The sequence below is a fragment of the Carcharodon carcharias genome, chromosome 1 (genome assembly GCF_017639515.1).
Source record: "Carcharodon carcharias isolate sCarCar2 chromosome 1, sCarCar2.pri, whole genome shotgun sequence".
Classification (NCBI taxonomy): Eukaryota; Metazoa; Chordata; class Chondrichthyes; order Lamniformes; family Lamnidae; genus Carcharodon; species Carcharodon carcharias.
Window position 1 is genome coordinate 103,303,460 of NC_054467.1, and position 20,944 is coordinate 103,324,403.

At 45.1% G+C, this 20,944-nt stretch overlaps 1 protein-coding gene across 7 annotated transcripts in view; it reads right to left on the minus strand.

Annotated features, from left to right (window-relative positions):
• mapk10 (mitogen-activated protein kinase 10) overlaps positions 1-20,944 on the minus strand; it is a 214,555-nt gene that overhangs the window by 104,410 nt on the left and 89,201 nt on the right. For all 7 annotated transcript variants that reach the window (XM_041186850.1, XM_041186815.1, XM_041186802.1 and 4 more), the window contains one exon: positions 1,023-1,081. In XM_041186850.1, coding sequence (XP_041042784.1) covers positions 1,023-1,081 — 59 coding nt within the window. The remainder of the gene's footprint in view (positions 1-1,022; positions 1,082-20,944) is intronic.

The following is a 20,944-nucleotide window of genomic DNA, read 5'->3' on the forward strand; positions in this document are numbered from 1 at the left end:
GGAAACAAACAAGTAAAAGATAAATTTAGTAGTTTAAATGCATCTATTATAAAGCAATGGAATTCTGCCATTTGCAGTACTCTGCTCTGGTTACTGTAAATGTTCATTAACAAAAGAAAACCTTCAAAATTTGAAAATGGCCACATATCACACTGGGAAGATGGTGGGGTCGGGGGGAGCGGGGGGGGGAAATGGGAGTTGTGGCACCCACAATTAGAGACTAATTGTACATCAATGGGGGCAAGAAAATTGGCTGCAATTGTACAAAGTCCACTGGGTTGCATTCCCATATTTCAATTCCACTGTGGCGAATGGAAGAAAATCCAAATGAGATGCTAGAGAACCTTTAGCAAACATTGGGCTGGATTTCAGAAGCTTGGTTGAGGCGGGAGTGGAGGTAGGTAGAGTTGGAATTTCCCAGCATCTTCTTGCCTCCAACCATTTTTAAGGAGGCAGGTTGATGGAGTGGTGGCTGCCTACCTGCAATTGGTAAGTAGTTTGTTAACATTACTAAAAGGCCTAATAAGGTCAAATAGGAGTTTTCCAGGCAAATGCCTGGTGGCAACCTTCTGAGAGCAGACTTAGAACCAGGATCAATTTGACCACCAACCTCCTGAAGCCACCATACCATGCAGTCACAGCTTGGGCACAAAAGCCTCCCTCTGAAATGGGTTCTCTCTCTATAATGGTGGTCTAGCAATTATAGCCATTTCTTTTTTTAAAAAGATGGAGACATCCCCTCTCTCCCTTACTGACATTGACAAACTACAGCTCCTTTAGTGCTGGAGGGCCTCCTACTGGCCCTCCAGCTTAAATGGACAGCAAGGGTGCTTTCTGGCCATTAATTAGCCATTCCTTTGAAAATCATGTCTGGTGACTGCTTTCAACACTTTGTGCAGCTGGGAGCCATACTTGAGCTGTCAAAATGAATGTTCAGCCAGTACTATCTGGCTTCAGGAAAACAGTTCCCAGTGAAATAAATGCATAAAATATCTAGGAGGAGAACATTATGGATTACTTACACATCCTGGAACTCATCTAGTGATTTTTGAGGTGTAAACACATTTAATAAACTGATGATCTGTGAAACAAAAGATATGTTACTGTTATAACTTGCTTTGTAACTGCATTTGATCATAAATCACATCATCACTGCCATAAACTGCCATCATTGACTCAAAGCTAGGGGTTAGCAGTTAGCCCTATGTACATGTATCTTTTAAACATACATGTACTATTCTTTTAAATAATCATTAAAATCTTTTCCAATTTGATGAGCCTATTATCATTATTACATAAAATATTGACAATTGATTTAAAAAACATATTTTACTTTAGAGGTGAATTTTATTCCATTGTACACCATTATTCCATTGGTTGTAAGAAGAACATACTAAAAACGTAAATAACATTTGTAGAGTTTTCTGCATGCTTGTTCAATTTCCCACTACTTATGGCTGAGTTGAATGTAATTTTCATTTGGTGAGAGTGAATGATGCATTTGGAGTTTAGTTAAACAATAACCAGAAACAGCAAAAAATGAGTTGCTATTCATGTACAATTCACAATTTCATGGTGACTTAGTTCACAAGTTTTGCAAAATGGGCAATATAAAATCATAATGGTTCAGATAGAGCTGACTACATGCTGAAAGGTATACACTTGCACATCAAACAACTCAAAATTACTTGTCCATTTATTGTTCCAAATCGCACAATACAATTGACTCATGAATAACAAAGAATGAGTTCCCTGAAAATTTATACAAGCACAGGGAGCTCTAGAATATGTGGATAAAATCTGAAAATGTGGCAATATCTGGAGTTATGACCACATAACCACATATTGTGCAATGAATCAAGGTCACAAAAGAAAATACATCACTATTGTAAATATAAACTAGTATTAATCATTTACAAGAAATGCCTTCTTGCCAAAGGGTTACTTTTTAAAAACACATTCATGTGAAATTGGGCAGTTGATTGACGTTACTGAATGGAGTAGTCTTACCTCGGTCAGAACTCTCTCTGATGGGACTGAACAGGGAAATCACTTGGCTTTAATGGAATTCTCTATATGATCAGGATTATGCCTTACATGATTATAAAATGAAGAAGGTCTTTCAGCTCATCTGATCTAATCCTTACAGTATGTCAATCCTATAATCTTCCCTTTTCAGTATCTGTGTCTCAAATGAGTCCAGCATGCTGGTGAGATTCTGGTGGCTGCAGTCTACAGACTTCCAGATAATAGCAATGCAGTGCAGGGAAATATAAATACAGAGATAAGGAAAGCATGTAGCAAAAACAATATAGATATATTGTGAATTTTTAATTACACAGACTGGAAGAGGCAGAATAGCTTAAGTAGTAAAGGTAATTAATTTCTAGAAGGCATTCAGGGATCTTTTTTCCAGAATGTTTTAGAACTGTTTAACAAAGCCATCTAATATGCTATTATCTAATGCTCATCCCCATGTTCATTTCCCTAGTGTTTATAATGCCAGGCCATTGAATCCATTGGTGGCTTACGAAACTAAACACATAAATAAACACATTCTAAATTTGAGTATAATTTTCAAACATTAGGAAGATTGAAATCATTGTCTTTGGGCCCCTGCCACTAAGTCCGCTCCTCTCTCTGGCCACTGTTGTGGCTGAATCTGACTGGTCCTATTTGACTGGAGCTACATTTCAGACTCCATATCCTCTCCATCACTAAAACTGCCCAATACCACGTCTGTACCATTGTTTGTCTCCGTCCCAGCCTCAGCCTTAGCCAATCTACTATTGAAACCCTCAATTCCAATGTTTTCCTAGTCAGACCCTATTGGTCACAGGGCTGGACGTTGAAAGGTCCATGGGGTTGAGACCCTGTGGGCATGATTTCAAAATCATGGACCTGGAGGTTGTCTCGGGATCCAAACGCTTCCTGGACAGTTTGTAATTTTCAAAGGGCTGGACAGGGGAGGCAGGAAACCTGGTTGGTCACCAAGTAATGGCCCAATTGTTTACATTTAAAAATAGTGTCAAGAGAGCGACACAGCTGAGGCAAAGTGTTAAGACCCACAATTTATCCAGGTATTGAGTTCCTGACCCTGCATTGAAAATCCAGCCCATTGAGTCATTACAGCACAGAAGGAGGCTATTCAACCCATCGAGTCCATGCTAGCAACCTGTACAGCAATCCAATCATACCCATTCCCTCACTCCTTATAGCTCTGCAAGTTTATTTCCCTTAAGTGCCCATCCAATTTCATTTTGAAATCAATGACCATCTCAGCTTCCAGTACACTCATAGGCAATGAGTTCCAGGTCATTACCACTCGCTGCATAAAACAGTTCTTCCTCACATTTCCCCCTGCATCTCTTGCCCAGAACCTTAAATCTGTGCTCCCTTTTGCTTATACCATCAGCTAAAGAGAACAGCTTTTCCTTGTCTGCATTATCTAAGCCTGTCATAATCTTGTAAACCTCTATCAAATCTCCCCTCAACTTGCTTTACTCCAAGGAAAACAACCCTAACCTCTCCAACCTAACTTTATAGTGAAAATCCCTCACCACTGGAACCGTTCTGATAAATCTCCTCTGTACCCTTACAAGGACCATTGCATGCTTCCTAACGTGTGGTGACCAGAACCAGACACAATGCTCTAGTTGTGACCTAATGAGAAGGTTAATAAAGGTAATCTCCTTTTTGTACTCAGTACCTCTATTTATGAAGCCCAAGATTCCATATGTTTGTTAACAAAGAACACAGAACAAAGAAAAGTACTGCACAGGAACAGGCCCTTCAGTCCTCCAAGCCTGCGCCGATCATATTGCTCATCAACTAAAACATTTTGCGCTTCCGGGGTCCGTATCCCTCTATTCCCATCCTATTCATGTATTTGTCAAGCTGCCTCTTAAACACCACTATCGTACCTGCTTCCACCACCTCCTCTGGCAGCGAATTCCAGACACTCACTACCCTCTGTGTAAAAAACTTGCCCTGCACATCTCTTCTATACTTTTCTCCTCTAACCTTAAATCTATGTCCCCTAGTAATTGACTCTTCCACCCTGGGAAAAAGCTTCTGACTATCTACTCTGTCCATGCCACTCATAATTTTGTAAACTTCTATCAAGTCGCCCCACAATCTCCGTCGCTCTAGTGAGAACAATTTGAGTTTCTCCAACCTCTCCTCATAGCTAATAACCTCCAGACCAGGCAGCATCCTGGTAAACCTCCTCTGCACCCTCTCCAACGCCTCCATATCTTTCTGGTAATGTGGCAACCAGAATTGCACGCAATATTTCAAGTGTGGCCTAACCAAGGTTCTATACAGCTGCAGCATGACTTCCCAGCTTTTATACTCAATACCCCTGCCAATGAAGACAAGCATGCCATATGCCTTCCTAACTACCTTATCCACATGCGTTGCCACTTTCAGTGACCTGTCGACCTGTACAGCCAGACCCCTCTGCCCGTCAATGCACGTAAGGGTTCTGCCATTTACTGTATAATTCCTGGTTGTATTAGTCCTTCCAAAATGCAATATCTCACATTTGTCCGGATTAAACTCCATTTGCCATTTCTCCGCCCAAGTCTCCAACCGATCTATATCCTGTTGTATCCTTTGACAATCCCCTTCACTATCTGCAACTCCTCCAACTTTAGTGTCATCTGCAAACGTACTAATTAGCCCAGTTACATTTTCCTCCAAATCATTTATGTATACTACAACAGCAAAAGTCCCAGCACTGATCCTTGCGGAACTCCACTAATCACAGCTCTCCATTCAAAAAAGCACCCTTCCACTGCTACCCTCTGTCTTCTATGACCAAGCCAATTCTGTATCCATCTGTACCAGTCTGCCATGAGGGACCTTGTCAGAGGCCTTACTGAAATCCATGTATATAACATCCACTGCCCTTTCATCGTCGATCATCTTTGTCACTTCCTCGAAAAACTCGATCAAGTTAGTGAGATACGACCTCCCCTTCACAAAACCATGCTGCCTCTCACTAATATGCCCATTTGCTTCCAAATGGTAGTAAATCCAATAATTTCCCTACCACTGACGTAAGGCTCACTGGCCTGTAATTTCCTGGATTATCCCTGCTACCCTTCTTAAACAATGGAACAACATTGGCCATTCTCCAGTCCTCTGGGACCTCACCCGTAGCCAGTGAGGATACAAAGATTTCTGTCAAGGCCCCAGCAATCTGCTCCCTTGCCTCCCTCAGTATTCTGGGGTAGATCCCATCTGGCCCTGGGGACTTATCCACCTTAATATTCTTCAAGATGCCTAACACCTCCTCTTTTTTGATCTCAACATGATCCAGGCTATCTACACACTCTTCCCTGGACAAATCGACCGCTTAGTCCTTCTCTTTGGTGAATACTGATGAGAAGTATTCATTTAGTATCTCTCCCATTTCTTCTGGTTCCACACACAGATTCCCACCTCTGTCCCTGAGTGGGCGTACCCTCTCCCTGGCTACCCTCTTACTTTTTATATATGTATAAAAGGCCTTGGGAATTTCCTCAATCCTGGTTGCCAGTGACATTTCATGACCCCGTTTAGCCCTCCTGACTCCTTGCTTAAGTTTCGTCCTACTTTCTTTATATTCTCCACGGGCTTCATCTGTTCCCAGCCTTCTAGCCCTTACGAATGCTTCTCTTTTCTTTTTGACTAATCTCACAATAATCTTCATTATCCAAGGTTCCTGAAACTTGCCATGCTTATCCTTCATCCTAGCAGGAACATGCCAGTCCTGAATTCTTATCAACTGACGTTTGAAAGCCCCCCACATGTCAGTTGTTGATTTGCCCTCAAACATCCGCCTCCAGTCTAGATTCCTCAGTTGCTGCCTAATATTGTTATAATTAGCCTTCCCCCAATTTAGCACCTTAACCCGAGGACTCCTGTTATCCTTATCCACCAGTACCTTGAGACTTACTGAATTATGGTCACTTTTCCCGAAATGCTCCCCTACTGAAACTTCGACCACCTGGCCAGGTTCATTCCCTAATACCAGGTCCAGTATTGCCCCTTCCCTACTTGGACTATCTACATATTGTCTCAGGAAGCCCTCCTGGATGCACCTTATAAATTCTGAACCATCCAAACACCTAGCACTAAGTGATTCCCAGGCAATATAGGGAAAGTTAAAATCACCCACCACAACAACCCTATTGCTTTTACATCTTTCCAAGATCTGCCTACATAACTGTTCCTCAATCTCCCACCGGCAATTGGGAGGCCTATAATAAACCCCCAACACTGTGACTGCAACCCTCTTATTCCGGAGCTTTGCCCATATTGCCTCACTGCACGAGCCCACTGAGGTGTCCTCCTGCTAGACAGCTATGATATTCCCCTTAGCCAACAGGGCAACTCCCCCACCTCTTCTACATCCCTCTCTATCCTGCCTGAAACATTTAAATCCTGGAACGTTTATCTACCAATCCTGTCCATCCTTCAACCAAGTCTCTGTAATAGCAATAACATCATAGTCCCAAGTACTAATCCAAGCTCTAAGCTCATCTGCCTTGCCTGTTATACTTCTCGCATTGAAACAAATGCATTTCAGAACCCCAATCCCACTGTGTTCAGTAATTTCTCCCTGCCTGCCCTTCCTCTTAGTCCTACTGGCCATATTCACTGGTTCCCACTCATTTATTTCACCTGCTGACCTATTGCTCTGGTTCCCACACCCCTGCCATACTAGTTTAAACCCTCCCAAGTGACACTGGCAAACCTCGCAGCCAAGATATTGGTGCCCCTCCAGTTTAGATGCAACCCGTCCTTCTTGTATAGGTCCCACCTGCCCCGGAATCCCACTGATTCAGATATCGGAAACCCTCCTTCCTACACCATTTGTTTAGCCACGTGTTCAGCTGCAGTATCTTCCTATTTCTAGCCTCACTGGCATGTGGCACAGGGAGTAATCCTGAGATTACAACCCTAGAGGTCCTGTTTTTTAACTTTCTGCCTAACTCCCTGAACTCCTGCTGCAGGACCTCGTCACTCTTCCTGCCTTTGTCATTAGTACCAATGTGTACCACGACCTCTGGTACCCTCCCCCTTCAGAATATCCCGTACCCGATCAGAGACATCCTGGACCCTGGCACCAGGGAGGCAACATACCATCCTGGTGTCACTTCCACAACCACAGAAGCGCCTATCTGAGCCCCTGACTATAGAGTCCCCTATGACAATTGCTCTTCTGTGCTTTAACTCCCCCTGCTGAACAACAGAGACAGCCGTGGTGCCACTGCTCTGGCTACTGCTGTTGTTTTCTCCTGAAAGGTCATCCCCCCCAACAGTATCCAAAATGGTATACCTGTTAGAGAGGGGGACAGCCACAGGGGACTTCTGCACTGACTGCTTGCCCCTTCTAGCAGTCACCCATTTATCTGTCTGTACCTTTGGTGCGACCACGTCTCCAAAACTCCTGTCTATGACGCTTTCCACCACCTGACTGCTCCTAATTGCATCCAACTGCTGCTCCAACCGATCCATGCGGTCTGTGAGAAGCTGCAATTGGGTGCACTTCCTGCAGATGTAGTTGTCCAGGACACTTGAAGCGTCACAAATTTCCCACATCCCACAGGTGAAGCACTTCACCTCAGCAGTTAACTACTCTCTCAATATGTTCTGCCAACTTCAAAGATCTATACGCATGAACCCCCAGCTCCTTCTGTTCTTGCACACACTTCAGAACTGTGCCATTTAGTCTATAGTGTCTCTCTCTATCCCTTCTGTCAAAATACATCATCTCAACCTCTCAGTATTAAAACCCATCTGTCACTTATCTGCCCATTCTGCTAGCCTATTTAGGTCCTGCTACAGTGAATTATGCTCGATGTCTGCCACACCCTCGAGTTTGGTATCAGCAGCAAATTTTTAAATTTTAAAAAATTTTACTCTGTTTTCTAATATCTAAGTCATTTGCATATATATTAAAAAACACCACTGTCTACCATCCTCCAGTATGAAAACAACCATTTACCATGATCATGTTTTCGGTCCTTAAGCCAAATTTTTAATTCAAGCTGACTGTAACCCTCCTATTACATAAGCCTCAATTTTGTTAACCAGCCTTTTTTTATGAGGTACTTTCTTAAACGCTTTTTAAAAATTCTATAGGGATAACATCCATTGCTTTGCTTTTATCAACCTTTTCTGTTACTTCTAAAAATTAAATTAAATTAGCCAAGCACAATCTGTCTATTCTTAATTAACTCTAACCTCTCCAAGTGCCCTTTGATTTTTTCCCCCGATTATTGTTTCTAAAACCTTACTCACTAAGCTAACCAGCTGTACTTACTAGGAATGTCCTTGCACTGTTTCTTGAATAAAGATGTCACAATTACCCCTCTCCAATCCCCTGGCACCTCCCCAGTATCTGGGGAAGATTGGAAGATTATGGCAAATCCTTCTGCTATCTCCATTCCCAATTCTTTGGAAGTTGGGTTGCAAGCCATCTGGACCAGGTTATTTAATCACTCACAGCATAGCCAGCCTCTCCAGTAAACCCTTCCTATCAATTTTCATCCCATGCATTAACTCCACCATCTCTGCTTCTACTGATATTTTGTCAACATCCTCTTCCTTTATAAACACTGACACAAAGTATTCATTAAATATCTAAGCCTTGTCCTGTGTCTCTCAGCATCTATCATCCTCTTTGTCCCCAACTGGCTCAGCCCCACCTCTTACTTGCTGACAGAAGATTTTTGGATTCCCTTTTATGTTGACTGCTATTCTATTCTCTCACTTCACTCCTCCTCTCAACTTGATATATTTGGCCTGGTTCCCATATAGAAAATTCACCTGATATGCAGCATACAACATCTTTTTGTGATTCATCATATTCTCTAACTCCCTCACCATTCAAGGAGCTCTGGCTTTTGATTGCTGACCTTTCACCCTTGTCGGAATATACCTAGCCTCCACCTGAAGCATCTCTTTCATAACGTTCACCCATTGTTCCCTTGCAATTCTTCCTATTCATTTTACCCTAGCTGGAACTCCCTCTCATCCCTTTTTCCATTTTAGATTAAAAATGCCAAATCTTGTTTGTTAATCGCTCCAGTGAAACACATGAAGACATTTTATTACATTAAAGGCACTGTATAAATGCAAGGTGTTATTGTTTCTGCATGCTAATAAGGCACAGTTCTTTTTTTACTCCATAAAGATTGTTAGTGAATACTTTTTGACGAATGAGTGTAATAGCATTTTGACTGAAATTCCACCCCTCATGTTTCGAACCCACCCAGGATTACAGGTATCTCCAGGACATAAAACATGTCTCGGACTGATGTTCCCGTCACATTCTGAGATCCACCCTCAGTGCCAAGCGCGGCCATATGAACACACTCGACCTCTCCCTCCAGCAGAACCGCCGTACCCTTTTTCAAAGCTGTGCGTGCCCCCAGTTTCATTTTGTTCTTCGTCTCATCCGACGCCTCAACAAGAAACTTTTTCTCTTTCTCTCAAGTGCTAAGGAACGCGAGCTCCAACAACTCATCGACACCAACACCCATCTAGGACCCTCCACCCCAGCCTGTCCCTCCGTCCCCACCCCATCTTCCAATCCCAGCCCCAGCCGTGTATTCACTATACCCCCTGACCTTCCCTTCTCCGATGCTGAATGTGCAGTGCTCAGCAAAGGACTTAGTTTCATACCCTTATGCCCTCACCTCAATGAATTTCGGGCTCAGCATGATGCTGAACTCTTCTTCCGCCGTCTTCGTCTCCGGGCTCACTTCTTTGGGCAGGAATCCTCTCCCCGTTCAGTGGATCCTTTCATCCACCTCCAATATTCTCCCTTCACCTGGACCCCTCCCTCTGGATTCTTACCTTCTCTTGATCTTTTCATTGAGAACTGTCGGCGCGACATTAGTCGTCTCAATTTCTCTGCTCCTCTCACCCATTCTAATCTCTCTCTCTCTCTGAACTTACTGCACTCCATTCTCTCAGGTCCAACCCTGACATTGTCATCAAACCCGCTGACAAGGGTGGTGCTGTTGTTGTCTGGCGCACTGACCTCTACCTCGCAGAGGCTGAGCGTCAACTCACAGGCACTTCCTCCTACCTCTCCATGGACCATGACCCAACCACTGAACATCAAGCCATTGTTTCCAGGACTGGCACTGACCTCATCTCCTCTGGGGATCTTCCTCCCACAGCTTCCAACCAGATAGTCGCCCAACCTCGGACACCCCGCTTCTACCTCCTATCCAAAATCCACAAACAGAACTGTCCCGGTAGACCAATCATCTCAGCTTGCTCCTGCCCCACAGAACTCATTTCTCGTTATCTTGACTCCCTTCTCTCTCCACTTGTCCAGTCCCTTCCCACCTACATCCGTGATTCCTCTGACACCTTATGTCACATCAACAATTTCCAGTTCCCTGGCCCCAACCGCTTCCTCTTCACCATGGACGTCCACTCCCTCTACACCTCCATCCCCCACCAGGATGGTCTGAGGGCCCTTAGCTTCTTCCTCGAACAGAGGCCCGAACAATCCCCATCCACACTACTCTCCTCCGTCTGGCTGAACTTGTTCTCACACTGAATAATTTCTCCTTCAACTCCTCTCACTTCCTCCAGATAAAAGGTGTGGCTATGCCTGTCTCTTTATGGAACATTCCTTGTTCCAGTCCTACTCCGGCCCCCTTCCACAACTCTTTCTCCGGTACATCAATGATTACTTCGGTGCTGCTTCATGCTCTCATCGGGACTTGGAAAAATTTATTAATTTGCTTCCAATCTCCACCCCTCCATCATTTTCACATGGTCCATCGCTGACACTTCCCTTCCCTTCCTTGACCTCTCTGTCTCAATCTCTGGTGATAGACTGTCCACCAACATCCATTTCAAACCTACCGACTCCCACAGCTACCTCGACTACAGCTTCTTACACCCCGCTTCCTGTAAGGACTCCATCCCATTCTCTCAGTTCCTTCAGCTCCGTCACATCTGTTCCGATGATGCTACCTTCAAAAACAGTTCCTCTGACATGTCCTCCTTCTTCCTTAACCGAGGTTTTCCACCCACGGTCATTGACAGGGCCCTCAACCGTGTCCGGCCCATCTCCCGCGCATCCGCCCTCACGCCTTCTCCTCCCTCCCAGAAACATGATAGGGTCCCCCTTGTCCTCACTTATCACCCCACCAGCCTCCGCATTCAAAGGATCATCCTTCGCCATTTCCGCCAACTCCAGCATGATGCCACCACCAAACACATCTTCCCTTCACCCCCCCCCATCGGCATTCTGTAGGGATCGTTCACTCCGGGACACCCTGGTCCACTCCTCCATCACCCCCTACTCCTCCACCCCCTCCTATGGCACCACCCCATGCCCACGCAAAAGATGTAACACCTGCCCCTTCACTTCCTCTCTCCTCACCGCCCAAGGGCCCAAACACTCCTTTCAAGTGAAGCAGCATTTCACTTGCATTTCCCCCAACTTAGTCTACTGCATTCGTTGCTTCCAATGTGGTCTCCTCTACATTGGAGAGACCAAACGTAAACTGGGCGACTGCTTTGCAGAACACCTGCGGTCTGTCCACAAGAAGACCCAAACCTCCCTGTCACTTGCCATTTTAACATTCCACCCTGCTCTCTTGCCCACATGTCTGTCCTTGGCTTGCTGCATTGTTCCAGTGAAGCCCAACGCAAACTGGAGGAACAACAACTCATCTTCCGACTAGGCACTTTACAGCCTTCCGGACTGAATATTGAATTCAACAACTTTAGGTCTTGAGCTCCCTCCTCTATCCCCACCCCCTTTCTGTTTCCCCCTTCCTTTTGTTTTTTCCAATAAATTGTGTAGATTTTTCTTTTCCCACCTATTTCCATTATTTTTAAATATTTTTAAATCTTTTATGCTCCCCCCACCCCCATTAGAGCTGTACCTTGAGTGCCCTACCATCCACTCTTAATTAGCACATTCGTTTAGATAATATCACCAACTTTAACACCTATGTGTTGTTTTGTTCTGTTGTCTGTGACATCTTTTGATGATCTGCCTCTATCACTGCTCGTTTGTCCCTACCACCACACCAACCCCCTCCACTTCTCTCCCCCAACCCAAACCCACCCACCCCCACCATCAGCAACCACCCCCACCACCACCACCACCACCACCACCACCAACAACCCCCCCCACCCCCCCCTCCCCCCCGACCGGCACACCTTAAACCAGCTTATATTTCACCCCTTTCTTGGATTTACTCAGTTCAGTTGAAGGGTCATGAGGACTCGAAACGTCAACTCTTTTCTTCTCCGCCAATGCTGCCAGACCTGCTGAGTTTTTCCAGGTAATTCTGTTTTTGTTTTGTAATAGCATTTGAGCTGTTTACAATCAAAGCCACTGATCACAGAAATTTACAGAACAGAATGAGGCCATTCAACCCATCTGATAATTCCAATAATTGTATTTTGAGGAAGAATGAGTCTGAAGCTATCTTGAACTTTAAAACAGGTTTATTTACAAGGCAGCAAAGCAAAGTCACAGACTCACCCAGGCACCCAGAGTGAACGGGTTTAGATGCTCTTGCAATGATTCCATAATCCTTCCCCAATTGGGGACAGCTGTGCTTACTTACCAACTTTAAGCCTGTATTCTATTACAGCATAATTTCAACATTAACCCATTATGTCTGTATCAGCCAAAAAACAACTATCCAGTCTAATTGTCCTTTCCTCTTCTTGGTCTGTAGTCTTGTAGCTTATGGCACTTTAAGTACACATTCATTTCAATGAGAGATACTTTCTAGCTTGGGATTACTTTTGCTGGAAACCTAAAACCATTAAAATGAAAGATTTGTAGTACATTTCTTTCATACTTAGAAGCAAAAGCTTTAAAATGATACACAAGGGTAAGCTTCATATGGTTTCTGGAAAAAGCTCAGGAGCTATTAATTCTTCTTTAAATTTCTAATGTTATAGCATCCCAGGAAATTGTCACTTATCACTATATTAGTCAGCTGTAACTGTTCTTTGTATATTAAAAGTGATTCATTGCTTCCAGGAATAAATAAGCTGCATTAAAAATGTCAATCTATGAATTAAGGGAAAGGAGAATTCCCTTATACAAAACATCATCCAAATCCCATGTGGGTCAAATGAGACTACAGCAAAAATATGATTTTACAAGTAACTTTTGTTGTGCTGTCTTGTTTCAGTTCCAAGATAGACAGAACTAAATTATTCCACAACCAATGGATCAGATCTAAGTTCTACACTCCTGCTACATCCAGTTGTGAATGGTGGTGGACAACTAAACAACTAACTGGAGAAGCAAGCTCTACAAATATCCCTATCCTCAATGATGGGGGAGGCCAGCACATCAGTGCAAAAGTTAAGGCTGAAGTATTTGCAGCAATCTCCAGCCAGAAATGCCGGGCAGATGATCCATCTCGGCCTCCTCCTAAGGTCCCCAACATCACAGATGCCAGTCTTCAGTCTTCAATTCACTCTATGTGATATCAAAAAATGTCTGAAGGCACTGGATACTGCAAAGGCTATGGGCCTTGACAACATTCCGGTAACAGAACTGAAGAAATTGTGCTTCAAAACTAGCCTCACCCCTAGCCAAGCTGTTCCAGTAGAGGTACAACACTGGCATCTACCTGGCAATATGGAAAATTATCTAGGTATGCCCTGTCCACAAAAAGCAGGACAAATCCAACCTGGACAATTACCGCCCCATCAGTCTACTCTCCATCATCAGCAAAGTGATTTTCCTTTAAACTTTGTTCTTGGTTTTACAGCTGACCTGAATTAGGGGCTGTGCCTGATTTATCCCAATTTTGTTGATTTGGTTTTCATTTAAAAGATTATCAGCAAAGTGATGTAAGGTGTCGTCGACAGTGTTCTCAAGTAGTACTTGTGGTTGACTCTTAAATGCCCTCTGAACAAGGGCAATTAGGGATGGGTAATAAATGCTGACCTAGCCAGCGACATCCACATCCCAAGAACGAATAAAAAACAAACTTGCTTAGCAATTACCTGCTCACTGATGATCAGTTTGGGTTCCACTAGGGTCACTCAGCTCCTGATTTCATTGCAGCCCTGGTCCAAACATAGACAAAAGAGCTGAACTCCCAAAGTGAGGGGAGAGTGACTGCCCTTGACATCAAGGCAGCAGTTGACCAAGTGAGGCATCAAGCAGCCCTACAAAACTGGAGTCAATGGGAATCAGGGGTAAAACTCTCTACTGGTTAGTCATACCTAGCATAAAGGAAGATGGATGTAGTTGTTGGAGGTCAATAATTTCAGTCTCACGTTGTCATTGCAGGAGTTCCTCAGCCATCCACAGCTGCTTCATCAATGACCTTCCTTCCATCATAAGGTCAGGAGTGGGAATGTTCGCTAATGATTGTACAAAATTCAGCACCATTCTCGACTCCTCAGATACTGAAGCAATCCGTGTTCATATGCAGCAAGGCCTGGACAACATTCAGGCTTGGGCTGTTGTGTGGCGTGATGCCAGGGAGAAAAATCATAGAACCTGTTGCTTCTATAGTTTTAGGCAAACTTCTTGGCTTTTGTATGCTATGCCTCTATTTACGGAGCCATCAAAAGCTCAATTTTCATTTTGATACACTTAACAAGCGTGGCTTTGTTAAACAATTACACACAATTTGGCCATTCATATTTTTCAACCAGCTCCACTCTTTGAACCTGGCTCTAGATAAGATTTGGATAGAAACATACAAAAGACTTGAACCTCACAAGTACCACAAACAATAATCCTATGTACAAATGAGAATATCTTGAACTAGCTGTGACATATTGTATCGGTGTATGACTCCTAGTTTCACTTTAAAATTTAAAAATTACAAAACTTTTTAGTAAATTCGCACTGAGCAATTTGCCTGCAATAATGCATCATTTCTATTCACACATCTGGGCTCTGTTAACAGAAAAATTACACTTTGCATTGAGCGATAAATATTTTCTCATTTTAAATTGAATCTAACCATGCTTACAAATACCTGACGTGGAGCACATAAGAGGAGAGAAAAGTATTGCAGGTGCTGGAAATCTGAAATATAAACAGAAAATGCCGGAAATACTGAGCAGGCCAGGCAACATCTGTGGAGAGAGAAACAGAGCCAGCATTTCAAGTCCACGTTGTGATGGATGCTCACTGACCTCTGTTTCTCTCGGCACAGATGCCACCAGATGTGTTGAGTATTTCCAATACTTCCCGTTTCTATGGAAGCAAAAAGAACCCCTTTACTAGCCCTCCACAAAGCAGTCAAACTTCTGAGTCTTTCATTTCCCCTCAACAATAAACTCAGCAGCAGCTGTCTGAGATCTGGATTAACGCAACATTAAACATGAATTTCAAAAATAAGCTAAGACATAAAGAAAATATAAACAATTTGCTGAGCAAAAAATAAATCATGTCAAAGTAATAAATTGAAATTTAAAAAAATTAGTAATTAATAAAATTTACCATTAAAAGTGCCAAGAAGCAGAGCTAACTAAAAAAGTATTGTTGTCATTTTGCTTAAGAAGCAGAGCTAGATAGAGTTAACCTCAAGTCCTGGTCACCAGCGAAGTGTTAGGGAACCAGGGCCATGCGAGGGAGTTAGGTTTAACAAACCTGGCATTCGCCTGTGTTGGTGCACACTCCAAGCTGGCTTCAGTGGAATTCATACGGAAGTGGAGGTTGGAATCAAGTTGACTTTCAGCCTGGGTTTTCCTCCTCTCCAAGCCCACTATATAGCTAGTTTTAGGAGAAGAAGGGAAAGATTGTGTGTGTGTGCGTCTGTGTCCGACTGACTTCCAGGGCAGAAACTTTTGCCCGGTGGTAGGCACGCGCCTGACCTGCTCGACTGTGAAATGATGTGCTGTTGATGTCAGCGGACGTGCGCTGAAGTCGGCCATACATTGTGCCCATTCACCCCTCTCTCTTACACATACACTTGCGCCCATTCAGCCCTCTCTCTCAAACTTGCACCCAATCACCCCCTCTCTTAAACAGACTCATGATCATTCACCCCGCTCTCTCTCTCTCACACACACACACACACACACACACACACACTCTCATTCACCCCTTACTCTCGCACACACACTCGTGCCAATTCACCCCCTTCTCTAACACACATTCGCGCCCATTCACCCCTCTCCCTCATACACACACGTCCCCATTCAATACGTCTCTCTCTCTCACACACACTCGTGACCATTAGCCCCTCTCTAATACACACAGTCACGCCAATTCACCCCTCTCTCACACACATTTGTGCCAATCCACCCCTCTCTCTTGCACACATAATCATGCCCATACAGCCCTCTCTCTAAAAACACATTCGCGCCCATTCACCCCTCTCTCTCTCACACACTCAGCCCATTCACCCCCTCTGTCTCACACACACTGCCCCCATTCACTCCCTGTCTCATACACACACTCACGCCCATTCACCCCCTCTGTCTCACACACACTGCCCCCATTCACTCCCTGTCTCATACACACACTCACGCCCATTCACCCCCTCTGTCTCACACACACTCAGCCCATTCACCCCCGTCTCATACACACACTCACGCCCACTCACCCCCTCTGTCTCACACACACCCATGCCCATTCGCCCCTCTCTCTCACACACACACACTCGTGCCCATTCACCCTCTCTGTCTCATACACACACTTGTGCTCATTCACCTCTCTCTCTCTCATACTCGTGCCCATTCACATGTCATTCTCACACACACACACCTGCACCCATTCACCCCTCTCTCTGACACACACACTCGTGCACACTCACCCCCTCTCTCTTGCAAACGCTCACACCCATTCAGCCCCTCACTCTCACACACGCTCGCACCCATTCAATCCCTCTCTCACATATACACTTGCACTCATTCACGCTCCCTCACACACAGACTCATTCACACTCCCTTACACACACATTCATTCATGCTCCCTCACACACACTCACTCATTCACACTCCCTCACACAGACTCATTCATTCACGCTCCCTCACACACACTCACTCATTGATTCCCTCACACACACACTCACTCTTTCACGCTCCCTCACACACACTCACTCATTTACTCCCTCACACACACACTCACCCATTCATACTCCCTCACACACACACACTCAGTCATTCATTCCCTCACACACTCACTCATTCACACTCACACACACACTCTCTCATTCACGCTCCCTCACATACACACTTACTCATTCACGCTCCCTCACACACACACTCACTCATTCACTCCCTCACACACACCCTCACTCAATCACTCCCTCACACACACTCACTCATTCACTCCCTCACAAACACTCACTCATTCACTCTCCCTCACACACACTCGCTTGTTCACTCCCTCACACACACACTCACTCATTCAGTCCCTCACACACACTCATCATTCACGCTCCCACACACACACACTCACTCATTCACGGTCCCTCACATACACACGCACTCATTCACTCTCTCACACACACTCACTAATTCACTCTCTCACAGACACTCACTAATTCACTCTCTCACAGACACACTCATTCATTTACGCTCTCACACACATGCTCACTTATTCACGCTCCTTCACACACACACTCACTCATTCACCCTTGTACACACTCACTCATTCACCCTCACACACTCAATCAGTCATGCTCCCTCACACACACATTCACGTTCCCTCACACACCACATACTCGCTCATTCACTCACTCACACACAAACTCGTTCACTCAAACAGACACACACAGTCAATTGCACACACACACACACACACACACACACGCTCACCCATTCACTCTCTCACACACACAAACTCATTCACTCTCTCTCACATACCACACACACTCACTCATACACTCTCTCTCTCACACACACACTCATTCACTCCCTCACAAACAAATACACACTCTCATTCACTCACTCACACACACCCAATCATTCACTCTCTCTCACACACCACACACACTCACTCATTCACTCTTTCACACACGCACTCATTTACTCTCTCACACACATACTCATTCACTCTCTCTGACACACAACACACACACTCACTCATTCAATCTCAAACACACACACATTCGCTCATTCACTCCCTCACACACACCTGCACTCATTCACTGCCTCACACACACACACTCATTCACACTTACTCAATCACACACTCACTCATTCACCCCCTCACACACGCACTCACTCATTCATGCTCCCTCACACACACTGACTCATTCATTCCCTCACACACTCACTCATTCACGCTCCCTCACACACGCACTCACTCGTTCACGCTCCCTCACATACACACTCACTCATTCACACTCCCTCACACACACCCTCACTCATTCAAGCTCCCTCACACACACACTCACTCATTCAGTCTGTCACACACACTCATTCATTCACTCCCTCACACACACACTCACCCATTCATGCTCTCAAACACATGCTCACTCATTCACACTCCCTCACACGCACACTCTCACTCATTCATTCTTCCTCACACACACTCACTCATTCACATGCCTTCACACACACACTCACTCATTCACTCTCCCTCACACACTCACTCACTCATTCACTCTCACACACACACGCACTCATTCACTGTCTCACACACACACTCCCTCAATTACTCCCTCACACACACTCACTCCTTCACTCGCGCACACACACACTCACTCAGTCACTCCCTCACACACACTCACTCATTCATGCTCCCTCACATACACACTCACTCATTCCTTCACGCACACACTCACTCTTTAATCCTCCCTCAGATACACACTTACTCAATCACTCCCTCACACACACACACATTCAGTCATTCACACTCCTTCACCCACACACTCACTCAGTCCTGCTCCCTCAAACACACACTCACCCATTCACGTTCCCTCACACACACTCACTCAGTCACACTCCCTCACACACACTCATTCATTCACTCTCCCTCACACACACTCACTCATTCACTCATCATCACACACACACTCACTCATTCACTCCCTCACACACACCCTCACTCAATCACTCCCTCACACACACACTCACTCATTCACTCCCTCACACACACTCACTCATTCACTCATCATCACACACACACTCACTCATTCACTCCCTCACACACACACTCACTCATTCACTCCCTCACACACACACTCACTCATTCACTCCCTCACACACACTCATCATTCACGCTCCCTCAGACACACACTCACTCGTTCAAGCTCACACACACACACTCACTCATTCACGCTCCCTCACACACACTCACGCATTCACGCTCCCACCTCATTCACGCTCCCACACACACACACACACTCACTCATTCACACTCCCTCACACACACACTCACTCATTCACTCTCTGACACACACACTCACTCATTCGCACTCTCAGACACACACTCACTCATTCACTCTCACACACTCATTCATTCACGCTCTCAAATACACGCTCACTCATTCACACTCCCTCACACGCACACACTCACTCATTCACACTCACTCACACACACACTCACACGTTCACGCTCCCTTACACACACACTCACTCATTTACTCTCACACACACACACTCACACATTCACTCACTCACACACACCTGCACTTAGTCACTCCCTCATACATACCACACACACTCACTCATTCACTCTCTCTTACACACACATTCACTGATTCACTCCCTCACACACACTCGTTCACTCACACACATTCACTCACATACACAATCAATCTCACGCACACACACAGAAAGACACACTCTCATTCACTCCATCACACACATACTCACTCATTCACGCTCCCTCACACACACTCGTTCACTCACACACATTCACACACACACAATCAATCTCACACACACACACACACACACACACACAGAAACACACACTCTCAATGACTCCCTCACACACACACTCACTCATTCACTCCCTCACACACACTCACTCATTCACACCCTCACACCCTCACACACACACTCACTCATTCACGCTCCCACACACACACACTCACACATTCACCCTCCCTCACACACACATTCACTCATTCACTCCCTCACACAGAGTGAATCTCACAAACACACACACACACGCACACACACGCTCACCCATTCACAATCTTACACACAAACGCACTCTCTCATTCTCTCTCTCTCTCACACACCACACACATACTCACTCATTCACTCCCTCACAAACAAACACACACTCTCATTCACTCACTCACACACACACTTGTTCACTCACACACACACAAACACATATGCTCACCCATTCACCCTCGCATACATAAACACACACTCTCATTCACTCTCTCTGACACACACTCACTCATTCGCTCTCCCACACACACATTCACTCATTCACTCCCTCACACACACTCGTTCACTCACACCCAGAGTCAATCTCACACACACACACAAACACACACTCTCATTCACTCCCTCCCACACACACTCACTCATTCACACTCCCTCACACACACCCTCACTCAATCACTCCCTCACACACACCCTCACTGATCCACTCACTCATACACACACTGACTCATTCACTCCCTCACACACACACTGAGTCATTCATGCTCCCTCACACACACTCACTCAATTATGCTTCATCACACTCACACTCACTCATTCACTCCCTCACACACACACTCACTCGTTCACTCCCTCACACACACACTCACTCATTCACTCCCTCACACACACACTCACTTGTTCACTCCCTCACACAAACACTCACTCATTCACTCCCTCACACACACACTCACTCGTTCACTCCCTCACACACACACTCACTCATTCACTCCGTCACACACACACTCACTCATTCACACGCCCTCACACACACACTCACTCATTCACTCTCTCACACACATGCTCACTCATTCACGCTCCCTCACACACACATCACTCATACACCCTTGCACACACA